The sequence below is a fragment of the Ochotona princeps genome, chromosome 21 (assembly GCF_030435755.1).
Source record: "Ochotona princeps isolate mOchPri1 chromosome 21, mOchPri1.hap1, whole genome shotgun sequence".
In the NCBI taxonomy this organism is placed as follows: domain Eukaryota; kingdom Metazoa; phylum Chordata; class Mammalia; order Lagomorpha; family Ochotonidae; genus Ochotona; species Ochotona princeps.
In genome coordinates this window covers 20754558-20772787 of record NC_080852.1, presented here as the reverse complement: position 1 = coordinate 20772787, position 18230 = coordinate 20754558, and the positions used below count along the sequence as shown (strand labels likewise).

General features: G+C 41.3%; 1 protein-coding gene across 1 annotated transcript in view; it reads right to left on the bottom strand.

Annotated features, from left to right (window-relative positions):
* The window catches only part of DNAH12 (dynein axonemal heavy chain 12), a 128294-nt gene that overhangs the window by 83169 nt on the left and 26895 nt on the right, over positions 1-18230 (bottom strand). Inside the window, exons 14-25 of the mRNA XM_058678477.1 lie at positions 17256-17381; positions 16218-16352; positions 14029-14222; positions 12604-12847; positions 10422-10607; positions 9589-9789; positions 7507-7701; positions 5578-5699; positions 5171-5453; positions 4169-4288; positions 3731-3887; positions 3338-3510 (exon numbers count right to left, since the gene is read on the bottom strand). Coding sequence (XP_058534460.1) covers positions 3338-3510; positions 3731-3887; positions 4169-4288; positions 5171-5453; positions 5578-5699; positions 7507-7701; positions 9589-9789; positions 10422-10607; positions 12604-12847; positions 14029-14222; positions 16218-16352; positions 17256-17381 — 2136 coding nt within the window. The remainder of the gene's footprint in view (positions 1-3337; positions 3511-3730; positions 3888-4168; positions 4289-5170; positions 5454-5577; positions 5700-7506; positions 7702-9588; positions 9790-10421; positions 10608-12603; positions 12848-14028; positions 14223-16217; positions 16353-17255; positions 17382-18230) is intronic.

Sequence of the window (18230 nt, the reverse complement as noted above, 5' to 3'; positions counted from 1 at the left end):
ACATTCTCCGGACAGTCAGCCGCAGAAAGGAAAAACTCAGGCATCTCAGTGCAACACGGTGGACCCATCATCCGCAAGATGAACAGGTGCCCTATTAGATAACTGTGTGTATAGTTTGCCTGGTTAGGTCCTTCCATTTTGGATATATTTTCCATTTTCCACATTCCTGTAGCCCTGTTCTATGGTTTTCTCACTAGCACCATTCCTCTCTATCCTGTATTACAGTTAGCTATGAACACTCTCTCAAAATCATACATTTAGGGCCCGGCGGCGTGGCCTAACGGCTAAAGTCCTCGCCTTGAAAGCCCCGGGATCCCATATGGGCGCCGGTTCTAATCCCGGATGCTCCACTTCCCATCCAGCTCCCTGCTTGTGGCCTGGGAAAGCAGTTGAGGACGGCCCAATGCATTGGGACACTGCACCCGCGTGGGAGACCCAGAAGAGGTTCCAGGTTCCCGGCATCGGATCGGCGCGCATCGGCCCGTTGCGGCTCACTTGGGGAGTGAATCATCGGATGGAAGATCTTCCTCTCTGTCTCTCCTCCTCTCTGTATATCTGGCTGTAATAAAATGAATAAATCTTTAAAAAAAAAAATCATACATTTAGTCTCCTTACGGGCAACACAAACAGGATCTTAATCACTTCTGGGTTCTCACAATCTTGACTACAGTGGCTGGACATTTTAGGAGTATATAATTCATTAGTCCTTTATGTAGAGTTTGTTTCAGGAACACTGTTATGGGAGTCTGTGCCATTTAATTCCTTTTAGGAAAAAAAAAATGAGGCTAAGGGACCAAGGTCATGCATCTAGAAAAGCTGAGGATCTCAAACAACTCTATACTGGATGCTTCATTTTTCTGTGAATTTAAAACTGCTATAGAAATAGCTTATTTCAGAAATAGTAAACAGTAGAAAATCAACAATTATTTTTTACACTTGCCAAAAAAAAAAAAAAAACCCGACAAGACAAATAAAGGTACTATTAATGAAATTTTCCTTAGATAATGAAATGTTCTGATAAAGACAATTAACTAGATTGTTGGAAACCTCAGGCTGTTGCTGTCCTTCACCTTCAAAAGAAACTGCAACTGTGCTCCCTTCGTTATGAATGAGAACCAGAAGACATTTTCTCCAGTGCCTAGCGCTACGCTCAAATGCTCAATAAGATTCTGATTTTATTTTTTTTAAAGATTTATTTATTTTATTACAAAGTCAGATATACAGAGAGGAAGATCTTCCATCTGATGTTTCACTCCCCAAGTGAGCCGCAACGGGCCGGTGCGCGCCGATCTGATGCCGGGAACCTGGAACCTCTTCCGGGTCTCCCACGCAGGTGCAGGGTCCCAGTGCTCTGGGCCGTCCTCAACTGCCTTCCCAGGCCACAAGCAGGGAGCTGGATGGGAAGTGGAGCATCCGGAATTAGAACCGGCGCCCATATGGGATCCCCGGGCGTTGAAGGCGAGGACTTTAGCCACTAGGCCACGCCGCCGGGCCCAAGATTCTGCTTTTAAAACTCAGGGTTTTAGCTTCCACATTAGGAACAAATCTCAGCTTCTTTCACTGACTCACATGACATGACGCAGAAGCTCGCAACTCATCCACTTAAAAAACATTTAGGGACAGCTATGTGCTTGTTTACTGCTAGGAGAAAGTACAAAACAGGCATGAATCAGCCCTCAGATTTCTGGTTACACAGAGGGTTTAGTGAAACATTTAGCATAGCCATTGGCACCCTTACAAGCCAAGACACACACGCGCTGTAGATGTGGAATGCAAAGAGCTCACAGTTGGTCCTTCCTCCCAAGAACTGCATTTGTCCTAGGATAGCAGCCAACTCAACAATAAACCAATGCCCAAAGGGCTACAAAAATCAGACTCCATTGCCTTTGAGTGGGTAACTCCGCCATGTCACTTGAGGCCCTGGATGTGCCCAGGAGATCCGGCAGCAGCTGCGTGTCTGGTGAAACCACCTCTTTTCTTGGAACTCATTCCCCCACCCCATTGCATTTGCGCAAGGGCCCCATTCCACCTCTGCTCCTGGACAACTCAATGGCAGACACTGATTACACTGACTCAGCACAAGTTCCTTACTGCTCCCCCACCCATTGCCAGACAGAGGTGTCAGACTTGGCCAATACCAATACAGAATGCCCAATTACATTTAAATTTCAGCATAACAATGAATTATATTTGGGATGTACTTATACTAAAGAAATATTTACTGCTTGTTTGAAATTCAGATTTACTTGACAGTCTAGAATTTTGTCTGCCAACCATATTTTCCTATGATGATTTTCCATGTTAGTTTTGTGGGTGTAGGAACTCCTCTCTCCTCTTCCTCCCTTCCCTTTTTCCCCTCCTGCCATTTCCTGTCATATTATCACAGCAGTATAGTTCAAATTTAGGGTCCGGTGCAGTAGTCTAGTAGCTAAAGTCCTTACATTGTATGCACCAGTATCCTGTATGGGTGTAGGTTCTAATCCCGGTCACCCTGCTTTCTATCCAGATCCCTGCTTGTGGCCTGGGAAAGCAGTCGAGGACGGCCCAAAGACTTGCCCAAGACCCTGCACCCGTGTGGAAGGCCCAGAAGAGGTTCCTGGCTTTGGATTAGCTCAGCTCTGGCCATTGCGGCCACTTGGGGAGTGAATTATCTGACGGAAGATCTTCCTCTCTGTTCTCCTCCTCTCTGTACATCTGACTTTCCAATAAAAATAAGTAAATCTTTAAAAAAAAGAGTTTCAAGTTTAACATTATGCTATTTAAGTGTACCATCACATTGTAGATACAGGCAAAGGTAGAAAATCTACTGTCATATTGTCCAGGTGCATTTAACAGTGAGTAAAGATGTACAATACAGCTACAAGACAGCAGTAATAGATGTGTCTTCGAAAGCCTTCCAACCAAACACAGATGTCAGCACCTGCCCCCTACTCGAGTTCTAATTTGGAGTTTCGAGGCCCAAATGTAAATGCCTCATCTTCCTGTCATCTCTCCCTGGATTTGCCCTGCAAAAACTGATCATGTTCTTCAAAGCTCCTGTTTTATCTTTCAATCGTTAGTATCTTGTTTTTTTCTAATCATCCCCAGTAGGAGTGACTCACAATTCCCACATAACAGAAAGCAGCCATTCTCATATGCTACACAAAAACATCCAGGAGCGAATATTCAGTACTTCCAATTCCATAAAAGGATAAGCCGCAATTAGGAAGGCATAACTGTGTTCAACTATTACAAGTAAGGCAATTAATGAGGAGAACTGCATCAAATTTGGATGAGAAAATATGACACAGTGAAGAGTAATGTCTAGTGCATGAGTTTAAATAATTGGAATGCCTACCAATGTTCTGTAGCATCTGTCAGTGAGGGGAGTGATGACGAGCCGGGGCGAGTTGCCAAGGTACTCATAAGCGTATTTTACATTGCAATTAATGATACGAACTCGAACATTCTCATACTCCCAATAGTAACGGAGCTGAGCAAGCCACTGAAAATCTGTATCATGGGAGACACCTAGAAGAATACAACAAAATCAAACACATCATTCTTAAATGGAAATGATATGAAAACAGATATTCCAAAATCTTTTAGCTCAGCAGATGCTGATTCATATTGCCCAACTTACAGACAAGATCATACAAGAAACTCTGTTGAGCAAAAGGCACATAGCTTCAGGTTTTGTTCTAGAAGTTATCTTGGCTTTATTGCTAACAGTAAAGGAAAACTCACAGACCTATTTCAATCATGTCCATGACCACGTCTCGAGCGTGGACATCGATAGTGACCAAAGCTCCCAGGGTGATTCGGGTCTGCTTTGACAGTTTTCCCCTGACCAGCTCCACGATGTCGTTCAGCTGGCTCTGCAGCTCTGTGTAGTACTTCTTTAACCCCTGTAGGACAAAAGGCAACTTCACTGATGCTAAACCCTCCTCCGAATATGCATGCTATGGATTTACTCTTTTACAAAAGAATTCTGACTTCAATTTCTAAATGAACTACAGACTAGAATGATTCTTGTCTAGGTCTTATAAAAGTAACAAGTATTCAAAGAATGATCTAATTTTTATACATAAAAATGAAGACAGGTCTTGCCTTTGCACAGAACAGACAAGCTGAGGAAGCTGGAGTGCAAAACAAGAGTACTAGTGTTTACAATTGAACAGCTCTTTACCTTCGGTCCACCACTTATGACTTCCTGTGTCCTGGAGGTCCAGAACATTTGAGAAACACAGAGTACAACCTGACCCGGCCACTCTCGAACCCAGTCACTTCGGGCTGACTCTGGATACGCCTGAATAATGAAAATGAATGCGTGTCTTTAAGAGACTACCCGAAGGAAAACCAGAAAATGTGTCAACTCAGAGAAGTACAGCAGCTAACCTATTTATAGGACAGAATATACTACAGTCATGAACAGTTTCAGGTGGGTATATGAAATATTGGAAACGTATGTTTTTGAAATATCCGTGGACAGATGAGTATCATCCTGCTAATAATGGGTCTTTGTTGCTCCACTTCCCTTCCCACCCCACTTCCTGCTTGTTGCTGGGAAAGCAGTCGAGGATGGCCCAGAGTCTTGGGACCCTGAACCCACAAGGCTCAGCTCAGGCTGTTGTGACCACTTGGGGAGTGAACCAGTGGATGGAAGATCTTTCTCTCTGCCTCTCCTTGTCTCTGTAAATCTGACTTTCCAATAAAAATTAAATAAATAAAATCTTAAAAAAAAAAACTGACTGCCTTTCTTTCCAAATTTGCTCACCTTTGTTTTTCTTCTGGGTTTTCACCAACTGGGGACTTACCACAGGATATCCAGACACAATTTCATTTTGCTTTTTTCCTGGACAGTTCTGGCTTATTCATGGAGTCTCAGCTGCAATGTGACTACCTCTAAGAGCTAAGCAACTGGACATGCCACCTCTATTCTAAGTTAGTATTCTTATTCTCCCTCATTCCCCCCTTTTTTCTCTTTGAACAGCACTTAGTTCAAACTACTAATCCTTCTTGATAGTTAATTTATTACTAATGATAGAAACAAATACCAAAGCCCAGAAAATAACACATAGTTGGAAATAGTAACAACTAGAAATGATCATTTCCCCGACACCGCTTTTAGACTTCCTCCAGCAAAGCCTTCGCAGAGCGTGGGATGGGTGTGAAAGCCTGACAAGCTCACCAGCCTGGCAGCGGCAATGACTTCGTGAATACTCCGGAGCATCAGGTCTTCCACTTGGATGAGCCACTTCTCCACGGCACCGCGCGCAGCAGATGTGGAAATCAGTGCGAGCAGCTCCACGCGCTCACCCTCCGAGCTGAACATGGCCTTGATGTCCAGATTGGGAAGGAACTCCAGCTTCGCGATGCCCTCAAAGCACTTTTTTAAATGAGGCTGAACTCTAAGTGGATCTTTGGTCTCTGACAAAATCTCTAACATTTCGTCATTAGATAAGAAGAAGAAGCTAGAGAGACAGAAAAAAAAAAAAACAAACAGAAATAACACATGCAAATACACACGTTTTGGGGCTAATTCACCACACACCAGACAGTGACACACATTGTAATGTAAGGTGTTAGCCACCGTACCGGGGGAAGAACAGCCGCTTCTTTTCAAGATATGCATTAAGCCCTTTCATGATTTTCTCCAGAAGTTCATTGCAGTTTTGCAGTTTTTCCAGCAAACCTGTTAAAGAAGTAGCAGCAAGAACCTAGAAGAGACACATTTGCTCAGGTCAGCATTTATGTGCTAGCTACAATTGTAAGACCTAAATATTAACCTATACTGCACATCAAAACCGTTCGAGTATTGGGTCCAGTACGATGGCTCAGTGGATAAATCCTTACCTTGTAAGCACCAGGATTTAATATGGGCACTAGTTTGTGTCCTGGCTGCTCCACTTCCCATCCAGTTCCCTGCTTATGGCCTGGGAAAGCAGCCGAGGATGGCCCACATCCTTGGACCCCTGCACTAGTGGGGGAGACTTGGAAGAAGCTCCTGGCTCCTAGCTTTGGATTGATTTAACTCTGGCCATTGCAGCCACTTGGGCAATGAACCTGTGGATGGAAGATCTTTCTCTCTTTCTCCTTCTCTCTATAAATCTGCTTTTCCAAGAAAAATGAATATCTTATTTAAAAAAGTGTTGAAGTGTTAAAAATAAAATGTGTAGTAAAATACTTCTATAATGAGAACACTTAAAAATTCAACAAATTCAAAATATTCTCATCTAAGCGGCTGAGTGTTGTGGGAAGAGTTTGTTAGGTTGATATACTACTCAATTTCAACTAAAAAAAAAAAAAAAAGGATACTTGAAAGGCAGAGAGGAGAGAGAAACCAAGAAACAATTGGTTCACTTTCCTAATGGCTGCAACGCCAGAGCTGGGCCAAGTCAAAACCAGGAACTTCTGGGTCTCTATGTGGCTGCAGCGGTCCAAGGACTTGGGGCATTCTCTGCTGCCTTCCCAGGGCATTAGCAGGGAGCTGCATGGCAAGAGGAGTAGGCAGGACACAAACCAGCACCCATACACGATGCTGGTGTTACAGGCTGAGGTTTAGCCTACTACACCACAGTACCGGTCCCCATTTCTACTTTTACAACCATCACTTTGTAAGAATAAGTTGGCAGACTACATCCCAAAGGCCCAACGTAGCCTGTTGCCGGTATCTGCGTGGCTTTTGAGCTAAGAACTATCTTTATACACTTGGAAGGTTTAAAAAATAAGAACAAAAACACCAGTGTCCATAAAGCTAAGTTTTACTATAGGATGGTCCCACGACTGACATATTGTCTCTGACTATGATGGCAGCAGAGTTGAGCAGCTGCTGAAAGATTGCTTGTCTTGTACGACCTAAGCTCTGCCATTTGGAGGAAAGAATTGCTCATCATCTATCTACCAAAAATCATGGATCACAGAGGTTCTGAAGTTAACAGTTCAGTGAAGTCCTTGAAACTCACACATGTCAGTGTACTTTTCCTGTGTAAATAAGTCTAAAACAGCTCACTTTCCATCCAGTGCCAGAATAAAGCATTTCTTCACTGGAATACCACATTAGAAGTAAACAGACATTCAAGGACAACATGTGCTACATGGATGAAAAGCAGTCTGCCTTTTGTTACTGGACTCACGCTCAACAAGGCATAGTTCTTATCCAAGAGACACACAGGAACAGAGACCACTGAGAGGACACCATGGTCATGGTGGAATGCCAGGCAGTCACTTGCATACTTCATTCTCTCTACTCTCCCCCATGTCCCATTTTATTTACCTGTTTATTTTATAAGTAGGGAAAGCAATGACCAAGGGATTTAAATAAACACCTGAAGCAACTTGTTAGCATACACAGCAGTTCATCTTACTAACTGAAAAATAAGTTATTTTTAATACCTCTTTACTTTCTAACATTTTTCAGAAATTCCCAGCTCTATCTTGGTAATCAGGGGGAAAAGTCCAATGCTTTCTTTACAACTCTAAAGTAAAGGCTCACCTGCTGAAAGACAGAAAGCAACCCCCCACTACCTTTGGGTCTTTAGCACAAAACTTCATAATGTCCCTCCAGTGTCTGTCCACCGTCTGAAACTGACGTCCTTCTTCTGGCATCTGCTGCATGATGTCCTCTGAGCAGAAGATGGGCTCCAGGTATAACCACTGGGCTTGCACCTTTAGCCACTCATCAATTGTTTCTTGGATGCGAATCAAACGGTCCTCCCAGGCCTTTAAGAAAAGCACACGGTTCTAAGTTCCCCTTATTAAAGGAAAGCTGGAGAGTACAGTAACAAAATTTATTGAAACTTTGCTGTGATTTTCAGGTCATAGCTTATAGCTTAAAGTCTTTTATAGAGTAAAGGGAACAGAATCAAATAAAAAGATGAGCAAAATAAACCTGCTTATTCTTTTAGGTTCCCTCCCACCACCACCCCATCCTCAAGTTGAAAGACGTTTCATTAGCTGGAAACCACTCCGATAATTCTCTTTGGTTTTTAAACCCAAGTATGTGCCTTAAGGTCCTGGCCTCATGACTGTGCCTTAAGAAATTCCTACACAGGGCCCGGCATGGTAGCCTAGTGGCTAAAATACCCGCCTTGCATGCACCAGGATCCCATATGGGTGCCAGTTCTAATTCCGGCAGCTCCATTTCCCATCCATCTCCCTGCTTGTGGCCTGGGAAAGCAGTCGAGGACAGCCCATGCTTTGGAACCTTGCACCCACCTGGGAGACCCGGAAGAGGTCCCAGGTTCCTAGCTTTGGATTGGCTCAGCTCTGGCCATTGCAGCTGCCTGGGGAGTGAATCACTGGATGGAAGATCTTCCTCTCTGTCTCTCCTCTACTCTGTATATTTGACTATCCAATAGAAACAATAAATCTAAAAAAAAAAAAGAAATTTGTATACAGGACATACGTCTTATCAGGAAAAGCTGGGCCTGCCTATTTGGTGGGGGTTCAATCTTTTTTTTTTAATTTATTTATTTTAAAATTTATTTATTATTTTTAATTCATTAATTACATTGTATTATGTAACACAGTTTCATAGGTACTTGGATTCTCCCCACCCCTCCCCAAACCTTCCCACCATGGTGGATTCCTCCACCTTGTTGCATAACCACAGTTCAAGTTCAGTTGAGGTTCAGGTGGGGGTTCAATCTTATATCCTCTTGGGTGAACACCACTCTGTGTTTCTCCAAATAATGGCAGCCAGGATCTTCCAGAAAGCATTACTTATTTTCAGATTAAACAGTCTACCTTATAAACATACATCAAAGAATCATAATGTGCCCCATGTATATATGTAACTTTTATTTGTCGATTAAAAGGTTTAAATATCATAGCTATTCTTAAAAAATGACCAAATCATCTTGTGAATCCCAGCTCTGTCATTTCTGAGTTGGGTCAAGATGGGCAGATGACCAATCCTGTGATGTCTTGGTTTCCTGCTCTGTGAATGTAGCTGGTAAGAATGCCTGCCTTGAAGGTCTCCTGTGGGAATTAAGTTGATCAATACATAATTGATAATGTATGGAGATCACATTCCAGGGCAGGATCTGACATGTAGTTGAAAGGCAGCTAATATCTTTCCTCTTATACAGTTTCAAATTAGACTTTTGATCATTATGATAAAGCTATTAATTACTGTAATTTCTTTTCACACTTACCTACACCAAATTTAAACATACTTGGGATGTGAAATACCATTTTTTAAAGTGGGCAATAACCCATTAATTATTCAAAAAAAACTGTCAAGGTAGCTTTTTACACCTGTAATGAATGTATGATGTATAAACTTTACCACAAGTTACCAGACAGCATTACAAAACTGAATCCTTGCTTTCTTAACAAAGCAAATACCAATTGTTTTCCTTCCAAGCCAATTACCATCATTGGAAAAGATTTTAACGAAATGTATTTTTTTTCTCATAAAACCATTACAATTCATGTCATTGATCTATTCCATAGATTTCTGTATTAATTTCAGAGGAGATACCAAGGTTAAAAATGATTTGAATAAACATTTGAAAAGCCCTCAAAACAAAGGCACTTATTTCCACAAAAACATACATAGAATAAGATCACTCTTACAATCAAGAGCTGTTATTTTTACTCTACCTTGATCTCTTTTTCGAATGGCTTGATGAAAGGTGAACCTCTAATGGTCTGAGTTTTTATGATCTGGTCATCCAGGATAGCCTGAATCTCGTCCACTGAAGAAAGAATACAGACGCCAGTGTCCCGATAGGGGCTTATATGAAAAGCGATATCGTCCCAGGTGCCTATCATCGTACGCATGGCCTTCTCTAATGAAAATTCCTGCGTGGGAGCAAGGAAGAAGGAATGATTGTCCTTGCTGAATTCAACAAGCGGCCGATGCCTTAACACCGCCGTTCCCTTTAGGCATCAGTGAATACAATGCCACTTTGAGGTTGGGAAGATTTTAAAAAATAATTTCAAAATACAAAAAAAAAATTTTTTTTTTCAATTCACTTCCTCTGAAAATGAATGCTGTCACTACTGCAGATGCATGAGAAGAAATGCCTGCTGGGTTTTCTCCACGGGGGCCTTTTTGCAGGCAGCCTGTTGACTGAAGATGTTTCCTGTGTATTTCGAGGATATTTTCCCTAAGGCCACACTTGTCCTGCTATAACACACACATACGATATGCTACACTGCGTTGACCCAGTAACTGAACTGGAAAAGACTATGTATCTGCATGAACCTATCATCTAACCACATCAGCCTGAGGTAGCATTAAAAGGTCTGCTCCTCTTTCAGGACAAGTAAATCCACACTGTGCAGGGGAAACACGTGACTGCCTATCACTTCCCCCAGCTCCCCTGCTGACTGCTGCTGATCCTGGGCCACACATATTCAGTTGCAAGAACGACTATGCTTATTTGGCTGATGAATTCATCAAATGAGTTGCAGTTGATCTTTATGTATACCTTGCTTGCTCCGGCACTTATCACTTCAAATTGTTCCAAGTATGGTGCGAGGTTTAATTTCAAGACTTTTCTCAGCGTCGTTCCCGAGTCTGGAGTCAAGTCGTAGCCGACAATGTCTGACATCTGTTTCCAGTGACGGGCCCTCATGCCTGGATTGCACAGAATGGAGACAGTAGGGACATACTCCTAACAGCAAACATTAAAAAAAATACAAAAAAAATCCACCGTGAGTCATTCATCACTTTCATACTCACATATTCATAGTATGGGGAAATTTGTCTCCAAATTATTAAATGTGTTTTATGATTACAATCAAAATCTGAATGAAATTTTGAGTAAGATGAAAACAAACATTAGACACAAATGTTATCTGAAATATTAATTATGATAAAAACAATAATAATTGGGCCCACTGTGATAACCTAGTGGCTAAAGTTCTCACACTGCATGCCCTGGGATCCCTTAACTGTAAGGAATGAGACTAAGAGTTTTAAGCCATGTTTCTGTGCCTTTCTATATCACCTAACTTTAAGTATGTACTAACCAAAATCATATAAATAATTATTGCTTTGGTTTGCAAATGACACCATTCAAAGAAACATAAAATTCATCATTCTTGATACTGTTTTCCTTAAAATCAAGAATAAGAAAAGCATATCACTTAATTGGCATTGTGTTGAGGAGCCTGGCCAGTCTAATGATTTAGATAAAGATATGAGGATTGGAAATTATAAAAGCAAAACGTTCATAGCTCACAGGTTATTTTCTATTTATGGTGGCTGGACATTAAGATCATGTAAATAGAACAAATTTTAAATACCAGTCACAGCTAAAAAGATAACCAAAAAAATCAATTCATAATAAAAACAACAAAAGTATCCAGGGAGAAATCAAATGAAAGCTGTGCAGTGCTAGTTTGGAAGAAATTATGTAACTTAATTAAAAGGTGTTTAAAAACTCCCAATTAGTAGAGACAGATCATTATCATATAAATGACAAGGGGTTCCTATCTAGAATGTATTACAAAAATCGCATAAATCAACAATAAAAACAGAAAAAGAATCAAAAGACAAAAATAAGCATTTTAACAAAAGAATATAACAAATGATACAGCTACTTTGTAAACCTGGCAATTTTTCAAAAGGTTAAATATAAATTACCATGTGACTCTGTAATTTCACCCTTTGGTAGAGGCTTCAGAAATGTCAAATTTATGCCCCTAAGTACTGTTTCACTGAACACAAATGTTCATACCAGTATTCATAAGATCAACAATGTCCATGTCCACCAAGAGATGAATACATCAACTGAACAGTATTATTCTCCAGTTAACAGGAGTGAAAACCTGGTGCATACCACAGCATGGACGTACAGTAGAAATAAGTGCCATGTGAAAGAAGTCAGTCTTTATGATTCTACTTATATGAAATGTCCAGAACAGACAAAATCACAAGAGACAAAAAGTAAATTAGTAACTGGTGTGGCCTGGCAGGAGAGGACAGAGAAGAGTGATGGCTTAGTCTATGAGCTTAGTCACTGGAACGACGAAGATTTACAAGATGAGACTGTGGACAGCTGTACAATTCTGGGAATATTCTCAAACCACTTTTAAAGGACAAATTATCATGGTATGTGAATTATAATTCAATAAAGCTATGGGCAGAAGATACAAGCCAACTGGGTTAGCTTCAAGCAGATACTCAACGAGGAGGCCGATCAAACCCATTTGACACAAAGCAAGACTACTGCTAAAACTAAAAGGTGAATTTTATATTTTACGTAGCAGATATCTCCCCTCACCCCTCTCAATTTCCATCTTGTAAACAAATAAATAAGGGGTAGACATTTGGTTCGACTGTTAAGATGCTCACATTTTAGAATTGCTTGGATTTTAATTCTCATTCCACCCCCAATCCAGCTTCCAGTTTCCTGCATACCACAGGCAGCAGCAGAAGACAACTAAGTAGTGGGCTTCCTGCCACTCACATGGGAGACCTGGAAGGGACCCAGGTACCCAGGTTCCCGGCTTTGGCCTGGCCAGGTTCAGTTCTTACAGGCATTTGGGGAGCGGATCAGGAAATGGAACATCTCTATCTCCCTCTCTCAGTTGCACTGCCTTCCTTTCAAAAAAAAAAAAAAAGTTAAGATAGCTACATTGAAAAATCAGTAAGTGTGTTTGTACCTTGAATGTCTTTATCTGTTCCATTACTGCAGTGCACATGGTAATTGTAGGATTCTCTTTTGGTGCTTCCTCAATTTTTTCTTCTATCAGAGATAGTCTTCTCTCTGCTCTCCTCTTTTCTTGCAATTCTTTCTTTTGTTTCATTTGGAAAAACTTCAGTGTCTTAAAAATTTCTCGGGAAAACTCATCTACTTCAGCTTCCATGGTCTCCCGATTGAGGTCCAAAAATCCTCCATCCATCCACCTGGATTGAAAACATAGACATTAAAGTCCAGACTTCTGGAGCATTCACTATAGATTCACTCTCTCTCTTTGCCTAAGAGACATGCTGAGGCCAAGCGTGGTTAATGATAGCCATCAGTCATAGAAACCAGACAAGACATATGACTTAAATCATCATTGGAGCTCTGCTGCATGTCCTGAAATAGGTATCAGATTGCAAATGGACAACTAGTATTCACCAAATAAAACACAGGTCTCATACCCATTAACTCATGTGACTCATGTTCACACATTTAGGAAGGGAATGGACTCTGGAAACCCCAAGTGACAGCTCAGGTTATAGTCCGGGGGAGCTGCCACAGCATTTGACTCCTCTCCTCCAAGACGCGTGTTTCTCTTACAAAACGAACAGGTAAATCCTAGTTTTAAAACATTTAATCCAGGGCCCGGTGGCGTGGCCTAGCAGCTAAAGTCCTTGCCTTGAACGCACCAGGATCCCATATGGGCGCTGGTTCTAATCCCGGCAGCTCCACTTCCCATCCAGCTCCCTGCGTGTGGCCTAGGAAAGCAGTCGAGGACGGCCCAAAGCTTTGGGACCCTGCACCCACGTGGGAGACCAGGAAGAGGTTCCTGGTTCCCAGCATCGGATCGGCGCGCACCGGCCCGTTGCGGCTCACTTGGGGAGTGAATCATCGGATGGAAGATCTTCCTGTCTGTCTCTCCTCCTCTCTTTATATCCGGTTTTCCAATAATAATAAAATCTTAAAAAAAAAAACAACATTTAATCCAAACCATTAAAATTTCGCAAATTCTTTGCATCTCCTTTTTCATTTTTTAATTATTACTAGAGATTGCTTTTTCAGGGCAGGCATGATGGCACTAGGTAGAACAGTCACTTGGGCTGCCATTGTTATATACTGGAATTGCTGGTTCAACTCCAAGCCGCCCTGCTTCCAATCCAGTGCCCTGCTGATGTGTCTGGGAAGACAGTAACTGATAGTTCAAGTATTGGATCTCCACCACCCACGTGGGAGATCAAGATGGAGTTTTGGGGCTCTTGGCCCAGCCTCAGTATTTATGGGTATTTGGGAAAATGAACCAGCAGATGGAACACTTCCCTTTTTCGTTCCTTCCCTTTTTCTTTCTCCTCCTCCTGTCTCTTTCCCTCACTTTGCCTTCCAAATAAATAAACTTAAAAATTACCGTTTTTCTGTTCGCTGCCATTTTAAAACGAAATTGAAAAACTTCTGGTAGGGTTCAATGTTAACTTTTAATTTATCCAGTTCAGGATATTTTGTCAATTCCCATCTGAAAAGTTCCTCTTCTTTATTAATAAACTGAACTGCTTCTTCTGAGTCTTGGATGCGTTTTTGTAATTGTCTTACATCTGTCACATACTGTAAGCAAAAAAATTTTTATCTCAAGAAATAGTCAAGTTACATTATTAAAAATAGATCATTTGGTACAGCATAGGTTATGTCCTTATATTTATAAAGCAGCTTTAAATATTAACTTCATACAGTTACAAAGCAAACACATTGATTAAGAAATGGCAAAGGGTATGAATAGATGTTTGGTTCAAAGAAAGAAACACAAATGACCAACAAACACAGGCAGCTATGAAGGAAAAGCCAATGAAGATCACTATGAGGTATCATCTCACACTAGTTAGAATGATTAAAAAATGATAAATGTTGACTGACCAGGATGAGGAGAAAAAGCAACCTGAATACACAGCATTGTGGAATACCATCATTGTGGAAAACAGTATGGTGATTTCTCAAAAGTCTAAAAATAAATTGACCTTATGATCCAGCTATCTCTTCTAGCCCCAAATGAAATCAAGTCAGAATATGAAAAGTACACATGCATTACCATGTTTATGGCAACACTATACACAAGAGCAAATGTATGAATTCAGCCTCAATGTCCAAAAAAGGGTGAAGAAAACTTGGGGGCTGATGTGGCACAGAGGGTTAAGCCACCACCCACTAAGCAGTGGTTCCAATCCTGACTGTTCCACTTCCTATCCAGGGCCTGATGATTGCCTGGCAAAGCCACAGAAAATGACCTCAATACCTAGGGCACTTCCACCCACATGGGCAACTCACATCGAGTTTCAGGCTCCTGGCTTTGGGTTGGCCCAGCTCAGCCTGTTGAGGCCAATTAGGGGGAGCGAGGCAGTGGATAGATAAATCTCTTTCTCACTGACTCTGCCTTATGAATGAGGGGAGGGAAGGGGAGCAAAGGGAAGGGGAGAAGAAATGAAACACAGGGAGAGGGAAATGGGGGAGAAGAGGGAAGCGGAAAAGAGGGAAAGCTGGGCAAGGAGAAAAAGAAACAAGAGAAAATGTGGTATGTATCTGAACCGGAACATCACTTAGCCATAAAAAAACAATGAGATTCTGACATGTGCAACAAAATGGATGGAATTAGAGATCACTATGCTAAGTGAAATAAACCAGACACATATAACTTCCGTTTTCTCTCAAATGTAGGATAGCAAAAAAAGAGTGTATTATTTGGTATACAGAAATTCATAAATGTTGTTTTAAGTGAATTACATCCCTTACATAATAGTGTACCCTTATCTTCTCATTTTATGATCTTTATCATGGCTCCCTTGTTATGTGAAATCAATGTATTTGCATATTCATTCCTGCTTTAAAAAAACAACAGGTATATATAATGTTTAAAGCAAACATAGGGCCCGGTGGCGTGGCCTAGCAGCTAAAGTCCTTGCCTTGAATGCTCCAGGATCCCATATGGGCACTGGTTCTAATCCCGGCAGCTCCACTTCCCATCCAGCTCCCTGCCTGTGGCCTGGGAAAGCAGTTGAAGACGGCTCAGAGCTTTGGGACCCTGCACCCACGTGGGAGACCAGGAAGAGGTTCCAGGTTCCCGGCATCGGATCGGCGCAGCACCGGCCCGTTGCAGCTCACTTGGGGAGTGAAACATTGGATGGAAGATCTTCCTCTCTGTCTCTCCTCCTCTCTGTATATCCGGCTTTCCAATAATAATAAAAATCTTAAAAAGAAAAAAAAGCAAACATAGTAAAAAGAAACTGGCAAACCTAGGTGTGCTCACTGAACCTTCCTCTATGTCTTTTTATAGTACTTGGAATGTTTTTAAATTTTAGAAAGTTAAAAAAAAAAGAGGAGGATAACACTATAGTGCTAGAGAGAAAAGGTGTGGCAATAATTACTCCACAAATAGCAAATTAAGTCATTTAAAAAAAAATCACACAGATAAAATCAGCCCCATCCCTAAGAGTCAAGTGCTTGAGTCAGACCTGATCCCTAAGAGTCATCGTGAGCACATGATTTCCTGTATTTCCAAATATGTGGCAAGGCATCTGAGCCAGCCAGAGCCACAGCCTCCAGAGGTCATACCTGGTGCATGCGGTCCAGCTCTGCAAACTCAGAGAACTCCTCCATGCGGCGTGCTATCTTTTCTATTTCCAGAATCAGTTTCTCTCTCCTGGCAGTTAGTTCATTTTCTTTTTTAAGCTTAGCATTCTCGATGAGCTTTTGAAAAATTGAATCGTGTTAATTATATTACAGCAGAGAATTATCAAATCATAAATCTAAATGGTTTGCACAGCAATAAAAAAATCAGAGAAGTACAAATCCTTATAAAGATCAAGTAATTTACAATAACTGAATAAACCAAAGAATAAACAACACAGAAAGTCTTCCTAGATCTTAAAGGTGATTGTCAACGCCACTTATTTACGAACTAGATACAATTATTTTAGAGTCTGGTGTAATAGAAGGTACCATATACTGAGCAATGCCTGTGCCATAGGTCATTCTCTGTGTCACACCAAGAATTCTCCTCTTCATTTCAGAGCTGAGGAAGCTGACAATGAGAGACCTCAAAAGGCATATCCAGGGTCTAATCTTAAAAAATCAAAATCGAGACCACAATCTCGATTTACCTGATTAAAGCCCATGCTAATCATTACTAGACTGTCTTCCCTCCCAGCGGAGGATCAAGTGGCTCCACTAGGATTTCTTCCAGTTCTCAACTAGACGCAGTCACGTAAGACGCTCACTGCGCTCTCACCCCTGAGATAGTATGCTTTCTCATGTTTCATTTTTCTCATCTACAAAGTGAGATAAACAGCAGCACCTGGGGTTTTGATTCGTCCTAAAGCATTTAACAAATGCAGAGTTTAACTTACTGCTTGCTACTGAAATTTTTCGTAATAGTTCAGGCTTCTTTAGTATCAGTCTCCCTACTGCCGGAGCCCTGTTTGCGAGTTAACAGCTTATCCTGAGCTGGAGGGAAACATGAATGTTGCCAAGCTCAAAGTTATATTGACTTGTATTTTACTTTTAAAAGGTAGTAACCATGGGGATAAAAAAAATAAATGTGAACACAGCATTGATACATTACAAAAAATGCATATTGAAAAATATTTTTACCTCATCATTCTCATCAAAGACGGGACGGATTTTGCTGGGCCACATGAGGACATTGGCATTTAAAGCTAAGTGTTCTTTAGGAAACAAAAAGACATCTAAGAAGTAACTCATCTGGCGTTTGGATTCCTACAAAAGAAACTCTAGATATAATACACTGAACAAAGTCAAAGGCATCAGGAAGGAGAGAACTAATGACCCAGTCTTTCAAATTCAGTCGGACTCAGATTAGCTGACCTTTATAAATCACCCAAGCCACACAGGTATTCTAACATTGAAGTATTTATTCAGTTTCATGTCACACAGCTGTACCTCCATACTGGCAAACAAAGCTTTATAGAAGTTTTCACTTGTAACTCATCTAACATGAAGAAACTCCGGATCCTCCTCATACAACACTAAAAAGATGTTTAAATGTTCAGTAACCCCTTAAAATTTGGCTCCTAAGGAATTTAAAATTAGTTTTAACTCTTATGAATTTTTAAATCTTTATATGTTTTGTATAGCTGGTGATATTACCATCTTATTTGCCTACTTAGCATAAAGCAATAGTTTCGGCAAACAGGAAAGATTTTAGAGGTAACCAGCAAAGAACAAAAAACTTTGAAAATAGATTTATCCCATAGACAAGCCACATATTATCTTACTTCCTATAGCTTTCACTAATCTTATGCTGTATCATAAGGCTATAAAGTCTTTTTTAAAGATCTACTCATTTTTGGGGGGCCCGGTGGCGTGGCCTAGTGGCTAAAGTCCTCGCCTTCAACGTGCCGGGATCCCATATGGGCACCGGTTCTATTCCCGGCAGCTCCACTTCCCATCCAGCTCCCTGCTTGTGGCCTGGGAAAGCAGTCAAGTACGGCCCAAGGCTTTGGGACCCTGCACCTGTGTGGGAGACCTGGAAGAGGTTTCTGGCTCCTGACTCCGGATCGGCGTAGCACCGGCCGTTGTGATCACTTGAGGAGTGATTCATCAGAT